General features: G+C 42.7%; 1 protein-coding gene across 2 annotated transcripts in view; it reads left to right on the forward strand.

Moving 5' to 3' along the window:
- The first annotated feature begins 2212 nt into the window (after positions 1 to 2212).
- fbln1 (fibulin 1) overlaps positions 2213 to 24872 on the forward strand; it is a 52134-nt gene continuing 29474 nt past the window's right edge. Inside the window, exons 1-12 of one of the 2 annotated variants that reach the window (XM_014124076.3) lie at positions 2213 to 2489; positions 13399 to 13507; positions 17144 to 17276; positions 18430 to 18580; positions 18935 to 19003; positions 19110 to 19202; positions 19355 to 19492; positions 19911 to 20048; positions 20743 to 20886; positions 21208 to 21333; positions 21996 to 22121; positions 24633 to 24752. In XM_014124076.3, the coding sequence (XP_013979551.3) occupies positions 2435 to 2489; positions 13399 to 13507; positions 17144 to 17276; positions 18430 to 18580; positions 18935 to 19003; positions 19110 to 19202; positions 19355 to 19492; positions 19911 to 20048; positions 20743 to 20886; positions 21208 to 21333; positions 21996 to 22121; positions 24633 to 24752 (1402 nt within the window). In that variant the 5' untranslated portion in view covers positions 2213 to 2434. The remainder of the gene's footprint in view (positions 2490 to 13398; positions 13508 to 17143; positions 17277 to 18429; positions 18581 to 18934; positions 19004 to 19109; positions 19203 to 19354; positions 19493 to 19910; positions 20049 to 20742; positions 20887 to 21207; positions 21334 to 21995; positions 22122 to 24632; positions 24753 to 24872) is intronic. The other variant, NM_001140322.1, reaches the window with a different exon arrangement.

The following is a 24872-nucleotide window of genomic DNA, read 5'->3' on the forward strand; positions in this document are numbered from 1 at the left end:
TTAAAATACCTAAAGAATATTTTAATACATTTCATTAGTATGAATAATTGAAGTTTATCATAAAAATATTGAAATTACTCATATACTCTCTAATTTATCATTTTTTACAATAAAGAATTAAGTGTCCCACTTTGCCAATCAAGGTGTCCCAATTTGGTGTTATAAACTGAAAAAAATGGTGTCAGGACAATTTGTGTTTGAAGAGTCATCCATTCTGTGTTTAATATTTATACATTTTTTATTTGTATGGTGTTGTTGATTCAGTGGCGGATTTAGGTATAGGCGACATTGGCAGCCACCCAGGGCGACATCTTGCCGCGGGCGGCATTGGGCGCCCGCACATAAGAATGGTGACCTTTTCGCGATCGGTTTTCTATCGCTCAATTTGCACGTCACGTCAATGATATCATGTCACCGTGTGGGACTGTGGGTCAATTAACCTTGTCGGAGTGGGCGCCCTGATTCTAGTTTGTGAGCTAGGCAGGCTACTGACTGGGAAGGTCTCCCACTCAGAAGTACAGATGGGGAGGGGGGCGAGGTTGACCTAAGGTCTCCCCACTGGTATGGAGGGCGGGGGAATCTATCAAACCTCTACCTTTGTACAGTACTAATGCAATTAATCAAATCAGTCACACTACGAAATGCTACCAAATGAACCACAATTCATTCCAAATATTGTGAATACATAGTTTCACAGACATATTGTTGCATTTTTTCTGGTTTGTGCGAAATCGTTAAGAATAATATAAAACCAGTCTGCACACCCCCAAAATGAATTGGTTTAGTCTTGACTCTTGGTTGACAGTGTTGGGGGATGGGTAATGTATTGACGCTCGAGTGCCAAATCATCACAAATGTGTTTCTATTTGTCTTTGTTACTTATTTTTTTTATATCTATGAGACTTATTTTTTGTGTAGATGTTTTATATTTATATAGTTTTAAATGTTATGATTAATTATTTGTGTCGTTCCAAACGTCTGAGTAAAATTTACATTTAGTGCAGAATGGTGCTGGGCAGCGCTGAGAACCGGGTTAGAACCGCCACTGAGTAGTTGTTAAGCTATTTAGAATGGTATCATGTTGGGGTTAAGACAATTGGATGATTCTGTAAGGAAAGCACATTTTCTGAAAGTCTCCCATTTTACCATTACTTACCCTATGTGTGAAACAAAAGTAAAACATTCAACTTTTGATAATATTTCTGTGAAATCTATGCATACAATTTGATGCATAGGTTGGATACATCCAATTTATGCGCCACACAGAACACTGAACCCACTGCAACTGCCTCCGCAATGCAATGCTGCAAGGCAAGCGCAGCATTCATTAAAGGTCGCAGTTGTAAATGAGAACTTGTTCTCAACTAGCCTACCTGGTTAAATAAAGGTGAAATAAATAAATAAATACAAATAATATGGTTCTGGTGTACCAAAACGCAAAGACGCTGTCGGTGGGGTAGGTAGGCCTACATGCATGCATTCAGTGTAGTTGTGTATCTACGCATAGGCAGTTCGAATAGAAAGGAAATGGTTTATAGGCCTATATCTCTCCCACATCGGAATGTGCCTTGTTTCACCATTTGGTGAAAAAGAAACCCCAAGTCTGTCACAGTCTGAGAGGATGAAATAACCAGACAGACAGACCAAATAACATATGCTTCATTTAAATCAATAATTTTCCTGAAGGGCAATTTTGTCAACCTCAAATACCGTGGTGACGAATAATTACACAAGTCTGTCTACGGAGAAGGATGGTCGTAAATGTTCCAAAATATGGAATATGTATTACATTTTTTTTAAATTGCCTTAACCGACAAAATTCTAAGGATTTGATGTATTGAAGTCTGGCTATGGCCACCGATTTTTATATAACCACAGAACCACTCCATATTGGAGTTCAGATGTTATTCAGTTAAAAGAGTGGGATCATTCTGTCACAGACAGAGATGTCTGCATGAAAGTAATCGAAGTTGGAGGACAGTGTCAAATAATGTCATCATTACAGATTTTATTTTAGGCTACTTAATTATCTGTCATAATTGGAAGTCAATGAAACGGCGTGAATTAAATGAGTGTGTCCTATAAGACATTGAACGTATACTACTGTAAAGTGGAAATGAATACTCTCCAGTTGGGGTTTGTGGAGTTTAGTTTTTTTTTTAGCGTCACCCGCCCCTAGGAGCAAGATAGACGCTCGTTCCGAGGTTGCGTTCCGAGACAGACACGATGACGCTGCGATTCACTAGCCCCATCACACACGCACTCGTATAGACTACTCTTGTCCAGCGTGAGCTCACCATTTTTCTACCTTTCGCTTGAAAATCTGCGTGTCCGTGAGAAACTGTACTGTTGGTTCACGCACTTAGTTCAGAATATTACAGATCTGACTGTTTGACACTTTTGTTTTTTTTTGCAAAATTCTGTTCTTTATCCAATGGGTCCCGGGATAGTTATACTTTTCTCTCTGTTCGGAGTTCTCAACGGACAAGGTCAGTTACCGCTTTACTTCAGGATAGTAACCTACTGTTTCAAGATTGAATTCTTCCCATGAGAATCAATCCATGCCCATGCGTGATGCATACGGTCGGACTACCACATAAATTCACTCAGGCATGTTAGATATTTCAAACGTATCACCCTAAGTAGGCTACTGCACTATCACTGCATGGGCAGAGATAAGGTGGGTAGCACTGGAGTTAAAAAGTTCCCATAAAGTGTTACATGTGATTTCATGAACACTTTATGGCAGTTATATTACAGTAGTAGCTTGTAGCCTACTGTGTTACATGCTGTTCAGTGTGTGTCATTTTGATTTGTGAGTGTGTGTGTGTGTGTGTGTGTGTGAGAGAGAGAGAGAGAGAGAGAGAGAGAGAGAGTGTGAGTGTGCGTGTGAGTGTGTGTGTGTGTGTGTGTGTGAGTGAGTGAGTGTGTGAGTGAGTAAGTGTGTGAGTATGTGTGTGTGTGTGTGTGTGTGTGTGTGTGTGTGTGTGTGTGTGTGTGTGTGTGTGTTGTTGCCAGTAAAACATCTGCCCATGATTACCAGTTTAAAGGTCGATTTCAACATTCCCAATTTGTCCTAAGGTCATTTGACAGGGATTAAATGTATTTTTCATTGTGTAAAATATGGACTAATTTCACAGTAGGAATTTCTCAGACTTCTGGAAATGATTTTCCAAGCTGAAACAGTAACACGGTTTTAAAGTTTAGAGTACGGTGATGTGCTCAAAATGATTGCTGCTCAACCAGCCAACCAGATGCAGGGCAGGTCTCTCCTTAAAACTCAGACACACCAGTAGGATTGTCAATCTCTTTTGTGCTCACACAGCAAAGCCTTGGATGTCGTCAGCCACTCAGCCTTGTTAAAATACTCCAAACCAGAAGATGGCAGTAGCGTTTGACAATGCATATTAGTGCGTATTGCTTATGGTCTAGATTCCAAGCTATCTGCGCAAATGTTGCTATTTTGTAGAAAGCCCTTGATGATACTAGCCAGGTGGCTACAACTAGACAACTAGCTAGCAAAATTAGAAAGAAACAAGTTAATCCATCCCATACTGCCAGTGCCAGCCCACAGCCACATGTTTAGCTAGCTAGAAAACATTATCATATCTAGCTAGCTAAGGACACTGCATTAACTCAGCAGCTAACACAGGCAGCCATTTCATGGAAACTACTTCAAACTAGCTAATCCATTGTAATTTAGTTATCACGTCAATACTAGTTAAAGTGGTTAACTAGTTTGGACGCAGTATTTAGTGTTGTGTGAATTGTGTCTGTGCACTTAACTAGCTACCTCCCATAGCCTACATTGTTCGAACAAATGCCCCCCTTTTCCCTTTTTTGTTGTTGATGGCTCCCCCACTTGGGGTTTTCATGCTCTATGACTGGCTCAAAGGCGTTGGCCACTTGTGAGCATTGCGATTCTACAAGTAGAATAGGTAGGTTCGTCACTACGCAGCAGGTATCACTTTTGTTCTAGCAAGGAACGGCCTCCCACTATAATAAGTACTTATCAGAAGTGAGATTCACGGTGTGTTTCATACTTTACACTATGAGGGTGTGTCAGAGTCTGGAAACACAGAGCAGTGGCTGGTCTGGAAAGGGAGCACAGTCCTGATTTAAACCTCTACAGGATCGGTGGGTCCCCTGCGGGATGGTTGAGCTAACGTAGGCTAATGTGATTAGCATGAGGTTGTAAGTAACAAGAACATTTCTCAGGACATAGACATATCGGATATTGGCAGAAAGCTTAAATTCTTGTTAATCTGACTGCACTGTCCAATTTACAGTAGCTATTACAGTGAAAGAATGCCATGTTATTGTTTGAGGAGAGTGCACAGTTATGAACTTGAAAATGAATAAATAAACCAATTAGACACATTTGGGCAGTCTTGATACAAAATGTTGAATAGAAATGCAATGGTTAATTGGATCAGTCTTAAACTTTGCACATACACTGCTGCCATCTAGTGGACAAATCAAAATTGCGCCTGGGCTGGCATAATACATTATGGCCTTTCTCTTGCATTTCAAAGATGATGGTACAAAAAAATACAAAAAAATGCATGTTTTTTTCTTTGTATTATCTTTTACCAGATCTGATGTGTTATATTCTCTTACATTCATTTAACATTTCCAAAGTGTTTCCTTTCAAATGGTATCACGAATATGCATACCCTTGCTTCAGGTCCTGAGCTACAGATTTGGGTATGTCATTTTAGGTGAAAATTGAAAAAAGGGGTGGATCCTTAAGAGGGGGACCATCCACAGGTCACAGAGACATGGGACGACCTACAGTGCATTCGGAAAGTATTCAGACCCCTTGCCATTTTCCACATTTTGTTAAGTTACAGGCTTATTATAAAATTGATTAAATAATGTTTTCCCCTCATCAATCTACACACAATACTCCAAAATGACAAAGCGAAAAAAGGTTTTTAGAAATGTTTGCAAATTTATAAAAAATAAAAATCAGAAATACCTTGGGGTTCCCGAGTGGTGCAGCGGTCTAAGGTACTGCATCTCAGTGCTAGAGGTGTCACTACAGACCCTGGTTCAATCCTGTGCTGTGTCACAACCGGCCGTGATTGGGCGGCGCACAATTGGCCCAGCGTTGTCTGGGTTAGGGAAGGGTTTGGCCAGGGTAGGCCGGATTTGTAAAATAAGAATTTGTTTTTAACTGACTTGCCTATTTAAATAAATAAACATTTACATAAGTATTCAGGCTTTTTTCTATGAGAATCATCCTTGAGATGATTCTACAACATGATTGGAGTCCACCTGTGGTAAATTCCATTGATTCGACATGATATGAAAAGGCACACACCTGTCTATATAAGGTACCACAGTTGACAGTGCATGTTAAAGCAAAAACCAACCCATGAGGTCAAAGAAATTTTCCGTAGAGCTCCGAGACAGGATTGTGTCGAGGCACAGATCTGGGGAAGGGTAGCAGTCTTGGTGGATCCAAACATCTTCCATTTAAGAATGATGGCCTCCAAATCATGGCGAATCAATTTAATTTACCACAGGTGGACTCCAATCAAGTTTTATAATTGAAGGCCCCCAAGAACACAGTCGCCTCCATCATTCTTAAATGGAAGATGTTTGGATCCACCAAGACTCTTTCTAGAGCTGGCCCAGCCAAACTGAGCAATCGGGGGAGATGGTCCTTGGTCAGGGAGGTGACCCAGAACCCAATGGTCACTCTGACACAGCTCCAGAGTTCCTCTGTGGAGATGGGAGAAACTTCCAGAAAGACAACCATCTCTGCAGCACTCCAGCAATCAGGCCTTTATGGTAGAGCGGCCAGACGGAAGACACTAATCAGTAAAAGGCACATGACAGTCCGCTTGGAGTTTGCCAAAAGGCACCTAATGACTCTCAGACCATGAGAAACAAGATTCTCTGGTCTGATGAAACCAAGATTGAACTCTTTGGCCTGAATGCCAAGCGTCACTTCTAGAGGAAACATGGCACCATCCCTACGGTGAAGCATGGTGGTGGCAGCATCATGCTGTGGGGATGTTTTTCAGTCTTTCCCTTGATCTTTCCGGATCAAGAGAAAGATGAACAGAGCAAAGTACAGAGAGATCCTTGATGAAAACCTGCTCCAGAGTGCTCAGGACCTCAGACTGGGATGAAGATTCACCTTCAAACAAGACAACAACCCTAAGCACACAGCCAAGACAAAAAAAATTCCAAAGCCTGTTTTTACTTTGTCATTATGGGGTATTGTGTGTAGATTGATGAGGGGAAAAAAACTATTTTATCCATTTTAGAATAAGGCTGTAACGTTACAAAATGTGGAATAAGTCAAGGGGTCTGTATACTTTCCGAATGCACTGTATATACCCCAGATCAGGGTCCCCTGGACACACATGGGGCCAATTTCACAGTCTGTGGGGCTCCTGTCAGTGGTGTGCTTAGGAATTCTGTCCCATTGACTTTAATGTAATTGGGCCCAAGGAAAGAATTTGGCATCACCCCTCCTCCATTGAATTCAATGTTATTGGGCATGTCTCACAGGGGCCATAAACTCCCTCCAACACCTATCAGCGCCCCTTGCTCCTCTTCTCAGCTTCAATGCAACACGGGAGAGAGTCAAGGGTCAGGGTGGTGTATCACCTCCGTTAGGTATGGTGTCAGGGTGGATTGAAGATCTGAAGATGGTCCTATAGAATCAGGTTATAAATCGTCCATGTACATTAATCACTTATTCACATATTTTTGAATTGACTCAAACTTACTCGACTCAGTCATACAAATACGTACCTGCAAATTGAATGTTATAATATGGCCAACAAATGCATTGCTACAGGCTATTCAGACTGTTAGTCAAATTACAAATGATAAAGATTTTAAGCACTTACATTATAAGGTAATTTGTGTCACAATGATGACAATAGGGTAAACTGACTGAAGCGTGTTAGATAAAAGATGTGACCCATGGAAGTGGACTGTGCTGCCTGGTTCTGTCTCTGAGAGGCCTTTGCTGTGAGCTGAGGGACTAGAGCGCCACTGGGCTCTCTCTCTCTCTCTCTCTCTCTCTCTCCTCTCTCTCTCTCTCTCTCTCTCTCTCTCTCTCTCTCTCTCTCTCTCTCTCTCTCTCTCTCTCTCTCTCTCTCTCTCTCTCTCTCTCTCTCTCTCTCTCTCTCTCTCTCTCTCTCTCAATGCAATTCAGTGGGGCTTTATTGGCATGGGAAACATATGTTTACACTGCCAAAGCAAGTGAAATAAACAATAAGCAAAAATAAAACATTTGCAAATAGTTTTAGTATGAATAGTGGGGGAAGATAAATAAATAGATATACATTACCAGTAAAAGTTTGGACACACCTACACATTCCAGGGTTTTTCTAAATTTTTTCTATTTATTACATTGTAGAATAATAGTGATGGCATCAAAAGATTCTTTAACCTCTCTCGGGTATGTGGGACGAAATCGTCCCACCTAGTCAACAGCCAGTGGAATCGAGTGTCGCGAAATACAAAAACCTTAAAAATGCTATAACTTCAATTTCTCAAACATATGACTATTTTACACCATTTTAAAGACAAGACTCTCGTTAATCTAACCACATTGTCCGATTTCAAAAAGGCTTTACAGCGAAAGCAAAACATTAGATTATGTTAGGAGAGTACCCAGCCAGAAATAATTACACAGCCATTTTTCAAGCTAGCATATATGTCACAAAAACCAAAACCACAGCTAAATGCAGCACTAACCTTTGATGATCTTCATCAGATGACACTCCTAGGACATTATGTCATACAATACATGCATGTTTTGTTCAGTCAAGTTCATATTTATATCAAAAACCAGCTTTTTACATTAGCATGTGACGTTCAGAACTAGCATACACACCGAAAACTTCCGGTGAATTTACTAAATTACTCTTGATAAACGTTTACAAAATACATAACAATTATTTAAATAATTATAGATACAGAACTCCTTTATGCAATTGCGGTGTCAGATTTTAAAATAGCTTTTCGGCAAAAGCACATTTTGCAATATTCTGTGTAGATAGCTCGGCCATCAAGGCTAGCTAAACAGACACTCGCCAACATCGAGGCTCAGTAAACTCAGAATTACTATTAGAAAAATTGGATTACCTTTGCTGTTCTTCGTCAGAATGCACTCCCAGGACTTCTACTTCAACCACAAATGTTGTTTTGGTTCAAAATAATCCATAGTTATGTTCAAATATCCTCAGTTTTGTTCGTGCGTTCAGGTCCCTATCCGAAGGGTGACGCGCGGACGCATGTCGTGATAAAAATTCAAAATATTCCATTACCGTACTTAGAAACATGTCAAACGCTGTTTAAAATCAATTTTTGTGCTATTTTTCTCATAAAATAGCGATAATATTCCAACTGGGCGACGTTGTTTTCGTTCAAAGGCTGAAAGAAAAACATGGCCACTTCTCGGGGCCGCGCATCTCCTGTCTCTGAGCCACCAGCCTGACCACTCATAAACAGCGCTCCTGTACCTAGCCCAGAGACAGCAGAGATCTCATTCCACTTTCTGGCGCCTTCAGGAGCCTTAGAAATTGTCACGTTACAGCAGAGATGCTGTATTTTCAACAGAGATGCCACAGAAGCACAAGAAATGGTCAGAGAGGGCACTTCCTGTATGGAATCTTCTCAGGTTTTAGCCTGCCATATGAGTTCTGTTATACTCACAGACACCATTCAAACAGTTTAATAAGCTTTAGAGTGTTTTCTATCCAAATCTACCAATTATATGCATATTCTCATTTCTGGAAAAGAGTAGTAACCAGTTTAAATCGGGTACGTTTTTTATGAAACGTGAAAATACTGCCCCCTACCCTAGAGAGGTTAAAGTAGCCACCCTTTGCCTTGATGACAGCTTTGCACACTCTTGTCATTCTCTCAACCAGCTTCATGAGGAATGCTTTTCCAACAGTCTTGAAGGAGTTCCCACATATGCTGAGCACTTGTTGGCTGCTTTTCCTTCACTCTGCAGTCCAACTCATCCCAAACCATCTCAACTGGGTTGAGGGCCTGATTCACGCAGTCTCCTCTGATCAGTTGACGCTGAGATATGTCTGTTACTTGAACTCTGTGAAGCATTTATTTGGGCTGCAATCTGAGGTGCAGTTAACTCTAATGAACTTATCTTCTGCAGCAGAGGTAATTCTGGGTCTTCCTTTCCTGTGGCGGTCCTCATGAGAGCCAGTTTCATCATAGAGCTTTATTTCTTTTGCTGACTGCACTTGAAGAATCTTTCAAAGTTCTTGACATTTTCCATATGTCTTAAAGTAATGATATACTGTCATTTCTCTTTGCTTATTTGAGCTGTTCTTTTACCAAATAGGGCTATCTTCTGTATACCACCCCTACCTTTGGGGCGGCAGGTAGCCTAGTGGTTAGAGCGTTGGGCCTGTAACTGAAAAGTTGCTAGATCAAATCCCCGAGCTGACAAGGCTCAAACGCAATAAGAAGGAAAGAAATTCCACAAATTAACTTTTAACAAGGCACACCTATTAATTGAAATGCATTCCAGGTGACTACCTCATGAAGCTGGTTGAGAGAATGCCAAGAGTGTGCAAAGCGGTCATCAAGGCAAAGGGTGGCTACTTTGAAGACTCTCAAATATAACATATATTTTGATTTGTTTAACACTTTTTTGGTTACTATATGACTCCATATGTGCTATTTCCTAGTTTTAATGCCTTCACTATTATTCTACAATGTGGAAAATAGTCAAAATAAAGAAAAACCCTTGAATGAGTAGGTTTGTCCAAACTTTTGACTGGTGCTGTGTATCTGTTTATTTATCTTCCCCCACTATTCATACTACAACTACCTCTAGAACAATCCCTAAACCACACACATCACTCAGGCTCTAATCCCAGATTCTCTTTAGGGTAGGAGAAAACAGGGTGATAATTAGGCGTGTAAATGCCAGCAATCCGCTCAGCATCTCAACAGGCTGGTGTTGAGAGGTGTGAACGCCTCGCTCTCGTAATGTTGAGAGAGAGAGAGTAGTGTGAAAACACCAGAACACACCAGGGAGTGAGTCATGTGACCACCTCTTTCCGTCAATTGAGACTGAAAGTGAGACATTGTATGACATTCTCATTCTGTGCCTCCCCTGAGCTTGGAAGGGAACATTCTAGAGTTTTGTGCTTCATGGTAGTTGTGCCCTGGGGGTTTGTCTGATGTTTCTAAAGACATACTGAGGCTTCCAGATTCTAGGGTGTTTTGGCAAGGGGATGTCAGTTAATGGCAGTGGTAATGGTCAAGAAAAAGAAAAAGTCCAGACTGGCAAAAACTGGCCTGGGGGGCAGCCAAGCAAGGAGAATTCTTCACCACAGGAGGTGTTATCAAATTCCGACCATTCCCTACTCTTCCAGCAAATGTATTTTCTTTACTTTTTTACGTGTGTAACACTTTTGACCCTTTCCAAGAGCATCCTGGTGTTGGTTTCTGCCCTCAGATGAAAGCAGAGATAGACCTTATCACTGTTGAAGATTGTGGCTCTAGTCAGACTGAGGCCCAATGAAGGCTGGTTATGGGGCCTGTTAAAATGCCCTCTCATGTCCCCCTGTTGCTAAGAGCCTTATTACTCAATTCACAGGGGACAAGGAGCTCGACTGTTGCAGTTGTTAGTCTGGCTGGCCACAACAGGCTCGTTCAGTGAGTCAGCAAAATAGTGTTTCTTGGCTTGGTAATGCATCTATTAGACTACCTATTACGTTGTTGTTTGATTATACACTCTGCTGTTGATTTACAATGAGAATGACTTTCATTTGCAGGAAAAGTTAGCAGCATGGTTCCTGTATAACAAAACTGCTTTTTATTAATCTGTCCACATTTTTGAATTGGTATTTCTCACAGTTAATGTTGACAGTTCTCTAATTTGCTTTGGTTAAATTACCATATTATTTTTATATTAAGTTAATTTGCTCACACATTTGGCCCCTGCCTGCAGTTACCATATTCAAGGATATACTGTTCATTGCATTTGGAAAGTATTCAGACTCCTTGACTTTATCCACATTTTGTTACATTCCAGCCTTATTCTAAAATGGATTCAATTGTTTTTTCCCCTCATCGATCTGCATACAATAACCCACAATGACAAAGATTTTTTTGTTGTTGTTGATTTTTTTGCAAGTGTATAAAAACACAACAACTGAAATATCACATTTACATAAGCATTCAGATCCTTTACTGAGTACTTTGTTGAAGCACCTTTGGCAGTGATTACAGCCTTGAGTCTTCTTGGGTATGACGCTACAAGCTTGGCACACCTGTATTTGGGGAGTTTCTCCCATTCTTCTCTGCAGATCCTCACAAGCTCTGTCGGGTTGGATGGGAAGCGTCGCTGTACAGCTACTTTCAGGTCTCTCCAGAGATGTTTGATCGAGTTCAAGTCCGGCCCCTGGCTGGGTCACTCAAGGACAACTCCAATTGGGCTGTCGTGCCTTTTACTGAGGAGTTGCTTCTGTATGGCCACTCTACCATAAAGGCCTGAATGGTGGAGTGCTGCAGAAATGGTTATCCTTCTGGAAGGTTCTCCCATCTCCACAGAGTAACTCTGGAGCTCTGTCAGAGTGACCATCGAGCTCTTGGTCACCTCCCTGATGATGGAGGCCACTGTGTTCTTGGAGACATTCAATGCTGCAGAAATGTTTTGGTACCCTGCCCCAGATCTGTGCCTCGATACAATCCTGTCTCGGAGCTCTACGGACAACGGTAGGACCTTATATAGGAAGGTGTGTGCCTTTCCTAATCATGTCCAATCAATTGAATTTTCCACAAATGGACTCCAGTCAAGTTGTAGAAAGATCACAAGGATGATCAATGGAAACAGGATGCACATGAGGTACATTTAGAGTCTCATAGCAAAGGTTCTGAATTTTTATCTAAATAAGATATTTCTGTTTTTTATTTGTAATGCATTTGCACCAATTTTTAAAAAACTGTTTTTTGCTTTGTCATTATGGGGATTTGTATGTAGATGAAGAAAAATATGAATTTAATCCATTTTAGATTTAAGGCTGTAATGTTACAAAATGTGGAAAAAGTCAAGAGGTCTGAATACTTTCCGAAAGCACCGTAAACCAAGATCCCTCCTCTGGCAGAAATAATTGGAACTAAAAATATATATTTCTATACTTTTTTTTATGGAACTATAAACTTAAGATAAACCCTCCAGACACATGTCCTCCCTTACTTGAAACCTCTGATCCTGTTTTGTTGGCCAAGCTAGATATCCCCTGATCCACTATGATATGTGTTATTATAGCCAGTGGTTGGATACACTATTGTTCCTTGTTCCTAAAACTGGTTTATTAGATGAACAAATATGATTTTACTCTTGAGTGTTCTTTAATAATGACATATGCCATTTAGCAGACACTTTTACCTGGGAATCGAACCCACTATCCTGGCATTGCAAGCACCATGCTCTACCAACTGAGTTACAGAGGAATTTTAGGAGTCCTTTAGGATTACTTATATTAATAAAAACCAATTTGGCAGACAGGCCTTTGTTTAAGCCTAAAGCAAGAAAGGACCAGCCAACCTGCCAAAGCTATTTCACGTTTGGCAGATTACACTAACCACAAGGAAATGAATGTATTTGATCTGATTGCGATGGCTGAATTGTTTACAGAGTCGAGGCATTCCGAGCTCTTTAATCCACATGAAGAAGCAGACGGAGCGCCACAGAGTTGATCCAACTCCGGTCGTTGCCTCTTATTTCTACACAACATATCCATCACTCAGTATTGCTGGCAAAAGGCTTACAGGCATTTAGAAACATTCCAAACAGCTTTGAATTTGTTTTTCAATCACTTGGAAGACAAATTGCTAACACTGTGAAAGTGTGAGTGGCATTGGGTAACAACAATATACTTGTGTCTTGGACCTCTTTTTTTTTGGGGCACTTTTTGTTAACATACTTTGCATAATCGTTCTAAACATGTCAATCCTCATGTATTATTCACCCAGCAAAACATGACTTGAAACCTCTATTCTGTTCTAACAGTTTAGTTTGTAATTAATGTGAGAGTGCTTCTTATCCCTTGGGTTGACTGTCACCTTATGTAACATAGAAGGTGGTTCTGTGCATTATGAGCAACCTGAGCCCTGAAGGCTAGCGTTAGCTCACGGAGCAAATGCCTGGGCTTTAGCTCAGCAGGCTAACACCCCTATCATGGGAGATTTGATGCAGATGTTGACAGCTCTCGTAGGTCTCTAACTGTTTTAGAGGACTGATGAGTCACACTCCATTTTGGGGTCTCTGGATCACCCACATACCGATACTGTTGCAATCGCTTCAGTAGGCCAAGCCACAGCATTCACCGGAAGCCTATGAATAACACACGCTGTTTGTTTTGTGGTTGTGTCCATCCACAGGTGGAAAACAGATCTCAATGGATGAGTGCTGTAAGGATGGTCGGGCTCGGGGCATTGACAACCAGGACTGCACAGCCATCCCTCTCATCTCTGAGTCCACCACATGCAGGTGAGTGGGGACTTTTTACAGTGGTTAATGTACTCCCTGACTGAACAGATTTACCCAGAGAAATACAGTGACTATAGAAAATAGATTATATTTCTATGGTCTTAACCTCTGTGCCCAGACTGCTTACCTCAATATTAGTCCCATGGGGTTAACTGTAAACTGTATAGATAGACTATGGTGCAATATGTATGGTGGTAGGCCATAGTGTGAGATGACTTTACCTTACCCCCGGTCGTAAATTCCCAGCCACATTCTTGAATTGACGTGAGAGCAGGAGACATTACACTAGTAATAATAACAGTGTAAGAACAGCTCTGGTAGTAAGAGTAGAAGGTGTTCTGCCACAGGTTCAAGGCCAATAATGAGGAGATCTGTTGCTCAATCTGCTCTCTGATGGCAAATGTATTGACCTTGGCTACCCAAGTGATCCCGAATTTGTTCAAATTATAGAGTAAGGGTGGAAGGGTGATGGTTTTTGGTTGAGGGGAGGATTGGGTTTAGGGTTTAGAGAGAGGGGGTATTGCCAAATCCAGGAAATACCACAGAGGTGAAACTATAGAGAGAACTGGAGAGGGGGAAGAACAGGAAATCAGAGAGCTTATTTCAGACACCAAAAAAAAAAGACAAGAATAGAAAAGACAGACAGGAGTACTGCTGTGCCCTTAAATGGTTCTGCGGAGGTGACGTGAGTGCAGTTGTCGTGGGGACAGATCTAGATTATATGGAAAGAGAGAATTTCTGGTAAGAGGGTTGATAAAGACAGGCTAGTTGGTAGAGGAGTGGAGTGGAGAGGGGATCTAAGTGCTGCACTGTACCCAATCTCGTAAAACAGACAATGGGTTTCTCTCACTCACTCACTCCCTCCCTTCAGACAGGCAGACAGAAACGGGCAGACAGACAGACACAAGCACCCCTGAACTTATTACCTCTTCCCCTACTGTATTTATTTATTTTATTTATTTTGCTCCTTTGCACCCCATTATTAATTTCTACTTTGCACTTTCTTCTACTACAAATCTACCATTACAGTGTTTTACTTGCTATATTATATTTACTTTGCCACCATGGCCTTTTTTGCCTTTACCTCCCTTATCTCACCTCATTTGCTCACATTGTATATAGACTTATTTTTCTACTGTATTATTGACTGTATGTTTGTTTTACTCCATGTGTAACTCTGTGTTGTTGTATGTTGTCGAACTGCTTTGCTTTACCTTGGCCAGGTCGCAATTGTAAATGAGAACTTGTTCTCAACTTGCCTACCTGGTTAAATAAAGGTAAAATAAAAAAAATATAAATATACTGCTCAAAAAAATAAAGGGAACACTTAAACAACACATCCTAGATCTGAATGAAATAAATAATCTTATTAAATACTTTTTTCTTTACATAGTTGAATGTGCCGACAACAAAATCACACAAAAATAATCAATGGAAATCCAATTTATCAACCCATGGAGGTCTGGATTTGGAGTCACACTCAAAATTAAAGTGGAAAACCACACTACAGGCTGATCCAACTTTGATGTAATGTCCTTAAAACAAGTCAAAATGAGGCTCAGTAGTGTGTGTGGCCTCCATGTGCCTGTATGACCTCCCTACAACGCCTGGGCATGCTCCTGATGAGGTGGCGGATGGTCTCCTGAGGGATCTCCTCCCAGACCTGGACTAAAGCATCCGCCAACTCCTGGACAGTCTGTGGTGCAACGTGGCGTTGGTGGATGGAGCGAGACATGATGTCCCAGATGTGCTCAATTGGATTCAGGTCTGGGGAACGGGCGGGCCAGTCCATAGCATCAATGCCTTCCTCTTGCAGGAACTGCTGACACACTCCAGCCACATGAGGTCTAGCATTGTCTTGCATTAGGAGGAACCCAGGGCCAACCGCACCAGCATGTGGTCTCACAAGGGGTCTGAGGATCTCATCTCGGTACCTAATGGCAGTCAGGCTACCTCTGGCGAGCTCATGGAGGGCTGTGCGGCCCCCCAAAGAAATGCCACCCCACACCATGACTGACCCACCGCCAAACGGGTCATGCTGGAGGATATTGCAGGCAGCAGAACGTTCTCCACGGCATCTCCAGACTCTGTCACGTCTGTCACGTGCTCAGTGTGAACCTGCTTTCAACTGTGAAGAGCACAGGGTGCCAGTGGCGAATTTGCCAATCTTGGTGTTCTCTGGCAAATGCACATTTGTGGCCTGCTGGGGGTCATTTTGCAGGGCTCTGGCAGTGCTCCTCCTGCTCCTCCTTGCACAAAGGCGGCGGTAGCGGTCCTGCTGCTGGGTTGTTATCCTCGTACGACCTCCTCCACGTCTCCTGATGTACTGGCCTGTCTCCTGGTAGCGCCTCCATGCTCTGGACACTACGCTGACAGACACAGCAAACCTTCTTGCCACAGCTCGCATTGATGTGCCATCCTGGATGAGCTGCACTACCTGAGCCACTTGTGTGGGTTGTAGACTCCGTCTCATGCTACCACTAGAGTGAAAGCACCGCCAGCATTCAAAAGTGACCAAAACATCAGCCAGGAAGCATAGGAACTGAGAAGTGGTCTGTGGTCCCCACCTGCAGAACCACTCCTTTATTGGGGGTGTCTTGCTAATTGCCTATAATTTCCACCTGTTGTCTATTCCATTTGCACAACAGCATGTGAAATGTATTGTCAATCAGTGTTGCTTCCTAAGTGGACAGTTTGATTTCACAGAAGTGTGATTGACTTGGAGTTACATTGTGTTGTTTAAGTGTTCCCTTTATTTTTTTGAGCAGTGTAAATTAAAAAAAATTGTACTTCCTCAGAGTAGCAAACAATTTGAGGCGAAGCACAGTAACCCAGGTCTCAGTTCAGTTGATGGTATGATAAAGAGGTGTACTGCCTGCTCTCACTCTCACTTCTGATCTGATTATTTACCACAGACTCACACAGCTCTTTGTCTACATCCGTTTTCTCCTTTTGAAGTCCTTACGGTACTGTAACGGTTTCTGGTTTTACTGTAAAAGATTCATGAAGCCACTCCAGCCGGAGAGACAGGTCAGATAGGTGGATATCACAGGTCATCCTGCTGTGTCAGGAAGTTCTTCCAGGCTGGTCCAGACTCAGAGAGGGATGTATTCTAGTTACGTTGTCCAGGATATCGGGTTACGAAATCCAAGCAGGATTTCTGGAAAACCTGGGAATTTTGGGTAGGTTACCGGAATTTTGCAACTCTATCTAGGAAGTGTTGCCGCCCTGCAGCCCTCTGTGTCCATCAGAGGAGGGACATCCAATGGGAGGTGGGAGGGTTAAAACAGTAACTGTAAATAATGGAATCTTAAATTAGCTTCACTGAACCCATAACAGTTAGTGTGGTAAGCCAATTGGAGACAGTGGTGCATTGACCCAACTCTGGTAAAGTGAAGATTTTAAACACAAAACAAAGTTTTAATCCACCTTGAGTTTACACAGGGCCTTCCTTCTTCACTCAACCCACGTACAGCAGCTGCACCAACCAGGACTATTAGCAGATCCCTAGTAGGCATGCCCGGGGCTCTTTTTAACACGAAGCACTTTGAGACAGCGCTCTAATCCACTAAGGAGCACAGTGATAGAGTTCAAAATAACTGTGTTCCCTGTGTCTTTCCTGTTCCTGTCTGACAGGATAGTGCAGGAGCAGTGCTGCGCTGCGGTTCTGGAGGACAATATCTGCACCAGTGGCATCAACATGGCCAAAGACCAGGGGGCCTGTGACACACAGTTCACTGGAAGCACCTGCGAGACCAAGACTGCCAAGGTGTGTGTGTGTGTGTGTGTGTGTGTGTGTGTGTGTGTGTGTGTGTGTGTGTGTGTGTGTGTGTGTGTGTGTGTTTGTGTGTGGGTGTGTGTCTTTGAGAGTGTGTGTGAAAGACTGTCCGTGTGTGCGCATACAGCCAAGTACTTGTGTTTACATGCGTGTGTGTATGTGCGTGTATTAAAAGTTTGTCGGGTAAGTAGTCATTGTCTGCTTCAAGAACCTCACGCTGATCACCGTACATCACTCCACTGGACGTGCCATTTCTGCAGGAAAGTGAATGAGATGGTGAGGTGAGCAGGTTGAAACATGTCCCTCTGGGGTGGAGTGATGAATGGAGCTTGTTGCTGTCAGGTAGATTATCAATTCCCCTCAGATACTCTCTGCCAAGGTAGGCTCTCTACACCTGGCTGTCCTCTTCCTCAGGATCCTACACAGCCCTCTATGCCCCCATCACGCTGCACACCATGGCATCAGTCAAGGTCCTTGAAGCACTTTGCCAAGTGAGCCACAAGTACATTTGCCCAGGAGAATGAGGTCGTTGTTCGTGCAGCCAGAAACACGTCTTTACTTGATCCGCCACTGGATTGCAGGTGTCAGCTGATTGCATTGAGGTGTGCTGCGTTTGATGAATGGGCATTTAGAATGGGGGAAGAACCATACCATGGTCATTTTTAAGCTCCCCCTAAAAGCTCTCAGTATACTACCTCTTTATTTTCTCTGTAATTTAGCAGACGCTCTTATCCGGAGCGACTTACACGAGCAATTATGGGTTAAGTGCCTTGCTCAAGGGCATATAGGTCCATTTATTATTTAAAGAGTCAGCCTGGGCATTCGAACCAGCGACCGTTCGGTTACTGGGCCAACGCTCTTAACCACTAGGCTGCCTGCCACAACCGCACCACTCAACACCTCAAGGACAGAGATGACAGACAGACCAGACAGACACACTCAAATGAGATTCCTCCCGCTAGACAAGCCAGGATGGATCCCCTTCAGATAATGGTGATAGATGATAGTGGTGAAGTTGTGAAGTGGTGGTGATGATGATGATGTAATTTCCCCCCTGTCCGTCCGTCCGTCCGTCTGTCATTCTGGCCAAATGATGCATATAAACACATTGAGTATTCGTATATCTCTGGTCTGACCCCTCCAGATGTGCTGTGACTGTTGTCTGCTGGGCCGGGCTGCTCGCGAGCAGGGTCTGACCTGTGACCACAGCCTGTCTCTGGGCTATCAGTGTGGCTTGGTGTCCCGGGCCTGCTGCGATGACAGAGCCCCTGATGTGGAGACCAAAATCTCCCAGGGTAAGAGAATCAACTCGAAGACGAGGGAAGGACTAATGGTAGAGGGTGAGGAGAAGGTGGAGAGATTGAGGGAAAAGAGGTGGAGAAGTCAAGCGAGTGGAGCGGTGTGAGGAGGGGAACGGTGGAGTAGAGAGGTGGAGAGAGTGGAGAGTGGAAGGATATATGGAACGTTATTCTTTCTTGTATACGTCCAATGCTACTCTGCCCTCTGGTGGCCATTAGGAGACAAGGGTCTTACTGTAGTTTTAGTAAAGAAGTCCATTGTCCTGATGCATTCATTGGTTTCAACACTCTTTGTTTGCGAACTTAGTTTTTGGCCTATACTGGTCAATCTTCTCTTTTCTTTCCCCACAGTTTCTGACAAAGACAACAAGACCCTCACTGAGAAGGAGAATCCCTTACCGAATAACATGTGCAGCAGCGGTAACAACCCCACCACACATCACGTTCACATGTAATAGACTGTGTCCTCACAGAGGAAGTCAGGAACATAAGTCATTTATCTTCTGTTTGTTTATAATGTGCACAGGAGTAGCGACGTGTGCACAGGAATGTGTGGGCAACAGCACCTGTGCCTGCTTCAAAGGTTACAAACTCAAACCAGATGGGAAGAACTGTGAGGGTGAGTAGACTGGAGGTACAGTACCAGCCATATCCTGTTGAAAAGTTAGTGAGCTGGAATAAAACATCTAGTAGATCCCCAGGACTAGGATTTCTTACATCTTAGATACGGCTTCGATGCTATTCTCCCCTCTTCCTCCCTCCATCTCCCAGATATAAACGAGTGCCTGCTCGGGGCCAGTAACTGCAGAGGAGGCGAGCACTGCATCAACACAGTGGGGTCATTCCGTTGCCAGAGAGAGGTCAGCTGTGGTACCGGCTACGAGCTCATGGACAGCAACAATTGCAAAGGTCAGAGGTCACAACACAATGCCTCCTACAGGGGGCGAGGGAAAAATGAAGGATCAATATGTATGATTCATGATTCATACATCCATGATAAACTGGATCTATCTATCTATCTATCTATCTATCTATCTATCTATCTATCTATCTATCTATCTATCTATCTATCTATCTATCTATCTATCTATCTATCTATCTATCTATCTATCTATCTATCTATCTATCTATCTATCTATCTATCTATCTATCTATCTATCTATCTATCTATCTATCTGTCTGTCTGTCTGTCTGTCTGTCTGTCTGTCTGTTCCCAAGAGCTGGTAGAATTTGACTTGCAATGAAGCTATTGTTGAATATTTATGAGAATAGATTTGAATCACATACAGTTTGATTTTCCTCGTACAACATGTCTTCTTTCACCCAGACATTGACGAGTGTGAGTCGGGCACCCACAACTGCTCCCCGGACTTTGAGTGTCAGAACACTCAGGGATCGTTCCGCTGTCTGCCCAAGAACCAGTGTGGCGACGGATACATCCAGGACGCCATGGGCAGCTGCATCGGTGAGCATCAGGACCCTGACAGACGTTACCATGGCAACCTCTCATCAAGGCAACACATAACCCCATCCATCCCACATGTACCCCCAAAGCCAGTATCTTCAAAGTACAGTTCACAGTGTTCTCTGACATACATGGCATATTTTAGGAACTCACCATCGTAGTGGTGGCGGAGAGGAAGGGGCACAAGGGGTTCAGTGATATGACCTTGTGGTGCCCTATGTGAACCATACCAGAGAGGAAGAGGCAAAGCGAGAGGGCTGACTGCGCCCCAAAATCTGTCCTTGCGAGAATAAAGCGTAAAGCAGACCAAGTGGGAATTTTTTGTATGAAGGTCAATGAGAGTGTCGAATTCAGTCAACATAATATTGAATTGCACATTTTCTACGTGAGGCTTATTTGATCAAATAGAAGTTTCATAATGTTTAGGTTGTTACGAATGTACTGATTTAAGTGGACACACGTGGTATCCCGGCAACTTTGAAAAAACAATTCTATATCAGAGTTGGGCATGTTGTTCACATGAGTATCTGCCCTCTCATTGGCTAGAATGTTCCCACCAGCTCCTCCTACTCCCGCCTGCCTTCCGCATTTGCCAATATTCATTCCCATTGTTAGAGCAGGCAGTCCAATATCTTGTCAATATATAGATAATCTTTGCCCGTATGTACAGTATAACCTCTGACCTCTATCCCAGACATCAATGAGTGTCTGGCCCAGACAGAGCCGTGCCGCCCTGGCCAGTTATGTATGAACACGATGGGCTCCTTCACCTGCCAGAGGAACTCTATCAACTGTGGCCGGGGATACCACCTCAACGACGGCGGCAACCGCTGCGTGGGTGCGTACAGCTGCCTCACTTGCATACTTAGACCTCATCGTGCCAGTTGGGGATAAGGCCTCCATAAGGTCCCTCTCCTGGGCTATATTAGACACCTCTGTCCAAGGGAGCCTCAACATCCCCTGTGTACACTGTAGCACTGCTAGAATGGATCTCTACCACGTTCACCTCCATTGATTAGCATCAGCAACCTGATACTGTAGCCTACATTTCCATGTGTTTCCTGTGGCCTCGCTATCCTTTGGAATGCATTCTTTTGCTGAAGAATGTGCTTGTTTCTTCCTGTAATATCTTTATGGTCTCGCTCCCCCCCTGGTGCAGATATCGATGAGTGTAAGGGTCCTGATGGAGCGTGTGCAGGCCACGGCTGTATCAACCTGGTAGGATCGTTCCGTTGTGAGTGTAAGATTGGCTTCATCTTCAACAGCATCAGCCGCGTCTGCGAAGGTACGCACTGACTTGATCCTCCTAGTAGTTACATGACAGTGTAATGTCAGTTGGCGTAAGCAGGACGCCAACAGTCGTGACTGTTTATGACATCTGTCATGTGATTGTTATCACAGTAGGTCTTACGACAAAGGGTTCAAGTTAAGGGTCACCTAAGACCTGGTGGCTGTTATACAATGATATTATTTAAAAAATAAGGCACGAGGGGTTGTGATATACGGCCAATATACCACAGCTGAGGGATGTTCGTATGCACGACGCAACCCGGTGTGTCTGGATACAGCCCTTAGCCGTGGTATATTGGCCATATATCACAAACCCCTGAGGTGCCTTCTTGCTATTATAAACTGGTTACCAACGTAATTAGAGCAGTTCTCAAACCACGCAGTTTATAAAATAATCTAATATATGCCATTTAGCAGATGCTTATATCCAAAGCGACTGACATATATATTTTTTACGTATTGGTGGCCTCGGGAATCGAACCCACAACCCTAGCGTTGCAAGCACCATACTCTGTCAACTGAGTCATACAAGACCAGGATACTGTCCTCTGTGCTTGGGTCTGTAGATGTGTCATACAGGACCGGGATACTGGATACAGTCATCTGTGCTTGGGTCTGTAGATGTTCAAGTTAGTGTCGTTTTCTTCTGTGTCTTAGATATCAACGAGTGCAGGCACTACCCTGGGCGCCTCTGTGCCCACAAGTGTGAGAATGTCCTGGGGTCCTACAAGTGCAGCTGCACCCAAGGCTTCAAGCTGGCCAGCGACGGCAGGAACTGTGATGGTAAGGCAGCCTTCCAAAGATAACAGAGGTGTTCAAATCTGGGCTTCTCTCATTGGCCATCTCTTGTTTTGCCTTAATGAAGTTTGTGGTCATGTCTCTTTCGCTCTCTCAAGATCATGTGCTTTTTTAAAAAGATATGTACATCAATACACTACGAAAAGCAGAACAGAGATACAAAACACTTCGTTAGCATTTGTCAGCATCTTTGTTAACACTTGTAAGGAAATAGCACCTCCTGTATGCACTGCCGGTAATACCGTATACCCCGGTATGGTACAGGAACGGTATGAATATATGGAAATCTGGAGGCACCAAAACATCACATTTTAGAGAGTTTTTGAGATTATTCCACAAGTAAGGTGCGAAAAAACTAAAAGCAGATTTACCTAACTCAGTGGAAATGGAAGGGATCTCCAGAGTTAGCCATCCCTGAGACCGGGTCTGGTAGCTCGTACGTCTGTAGGTGAACAATGAAGTAAGGTACAGCGGAAGTTTGTGTACGAGGGCTTTATAAACAGAAAGAGTGCAATGCATCGATCTACGAGACCTCTGAGGGCCAGCCTACTTTCTGATACAGAATGCAGTGAGGTGTACTGAACTTGTCGCCCTTAATAAAGCATAGTGCGCTATGATAAACTGCGTCCAATGGCTTCAATACAGTGGCAGCTGTGTTCATATAGCCGATATCACCATAATCTATACTGTCGACTGAATGATTGGTTTTCTGTTATTTAACAAAAGGCATGCCATATTCCTATAAATAAATACCATTTTATTAACTTCTTAACTAACTCATCTATATGCTTTTTGAAAGTTAGCTTTTCATCATTCCAGATACCCAGATATTTAGAAGCGGGGACACGATCAATGTGGGCCTAGAGAAAGTTTACACTCCCTTTGCACAGTTTTCACATTTTGCTGTCTTAAAATCAAATACCAAAATTGATAAATTTTCTATCGGTGTACACAACCTAGTCCACATTGTCGAAGTGCAAGATTATTATTATTTTTTTACATTTTCCAAATTAATAACAAATACAAAACAAAGATGTCTTGATTGCATATATCTTCACACCCGAGAGTTAATACTCGGTGGAAACACTTTTGGCAGCCATTACAGTTGTGAATCATTTTGAATAAGACTACTAACTTTGCACAACTTTTAAGGCAACGTATATCCATTGTTTTTGTCAAAATTGCTCAAGCGCAATACATTTTGTTGGGAGTCATTGATGAACAACAATATTCAAACCTTGTCTCTGATTTTCAAGTAGAATTAAGTCAGGACTAAGACTGGATCACTCAGGAACACTCAACACCTATTGGAAATCCATTATGGTGTGTCTTTCGGATTAACATTTGTGTAATTATCCTGCTGAAAAATATAACTCTATCCCAGGGTTATGTATTCAGAAGACTGAGTCAGGGTTTCCTCTAACTTTTTATCTGGCCTTTTGCTTCTTTGATATTTCTTTTGATTCTGACAAAATCACCTGTCCCTGCCGGTGACGATCATACCCATAACATAATGCTGCCACCACAATACTTGAAAATACAGATCAACAACATTGCATTCACTCCACATTACTGGCCTGTGTGACAAAGAGAAAATAATGAAGTCTGTGTTAAAAAATCCACTCCAAATCATCAATGATGTTTTCGACAAGGCTGTTTAGTAATACTGCAAGACAACACAGCAAATAAATACACTTTTTGGGCCTAAATTGAAAAGTACAGGCTTGGGTCAAATCCAATACAGCAAAACATAGATTGAAACCCTGTATTTTCAAGTATTGTTGTAGCAGTATCATTTTATGGGTATGCTTGTCACCAGCAGGGACTATGGAGTTTGTCAGGATCAAAATAAATATGAAAGGAGCAAAGCCCAGATATAAAGTTAGAGGAAAACCCACCCCAGTCTTCTGAAAACCCAACCATTTGATAAAGTTGTATTTTTCAGCAGGACAATTACAAGAAAGTGTATGCCAAAGACACACCATAATGGCTTTCCAAGAGGTGTTGAGTGTTCCTGAGTGGTCCAGTCTCAATCCTGACTTATATTAGCTTGAAAATCAGAGACAAGATTTGAATATTGCTGTCCATCAATGACTCCCAACCAAATTTACTGAGCTTGTGCAATTTTGACAAAAACAATTTGTACATGTTGCCCTAAGAGTTGTGCAAAGCTGGTACAATCGCATTCAAAATGATTCACAACTATAATGGCTGCCAAACATGCTTCCACCAAGTATTAACTCTGGGGTGTGAAGACATACGCAATTAAGATATCTTAATTTCTTTATTTTTAATTCATTAGGAAAATGAGGAGTAGGTTGTGTAGATCAGTAGGAAAATAATCAAATGAATTCCGTTTTAAGGCAGCAAATGTGAAGTCTGTGTAAGGCGTGTGTGTAGACTTTCACTAGCGACTGTACATATGCATAAATCATCAGATACATTGTGTATAGATCACTAGTGCTATCTCTAACTGAGTTATATTGTTGGGTGTAGATCTAAATGAATGTGAGAGCAGCCCCTGCAGTCAAGAATGTGCCAACGTGTACGGCTCCTACCAGTGCTACTGTCGCCGTGGCTACCAGCTCAGTGACATAGATGGCATCAACTGTGAAGGTAGGAGATGCTAAAATGGTATCCGATGAGCCATAGCCTACTGTCAAACCCAATCAGGAGCCCCATTACTGAGGTATTTCTTGTCTTTACTTCCTGTACCCTTTACATCCACCATGTTTG

The sequence above is a fragment of the Salmo salar genome, chromosome 10, assembly GCF_965601325.2.
Source record: "Salmo salar chromosome 10, fSalSal1, whole genome shotgun sequence".
Taxonomy (NCBI): domain Eukaryota; kingdom Metazoa; phylum Chordata; class Actinopteri; order Salmoniformes; family Salmonidae; genus Salmo; species Salmo salar.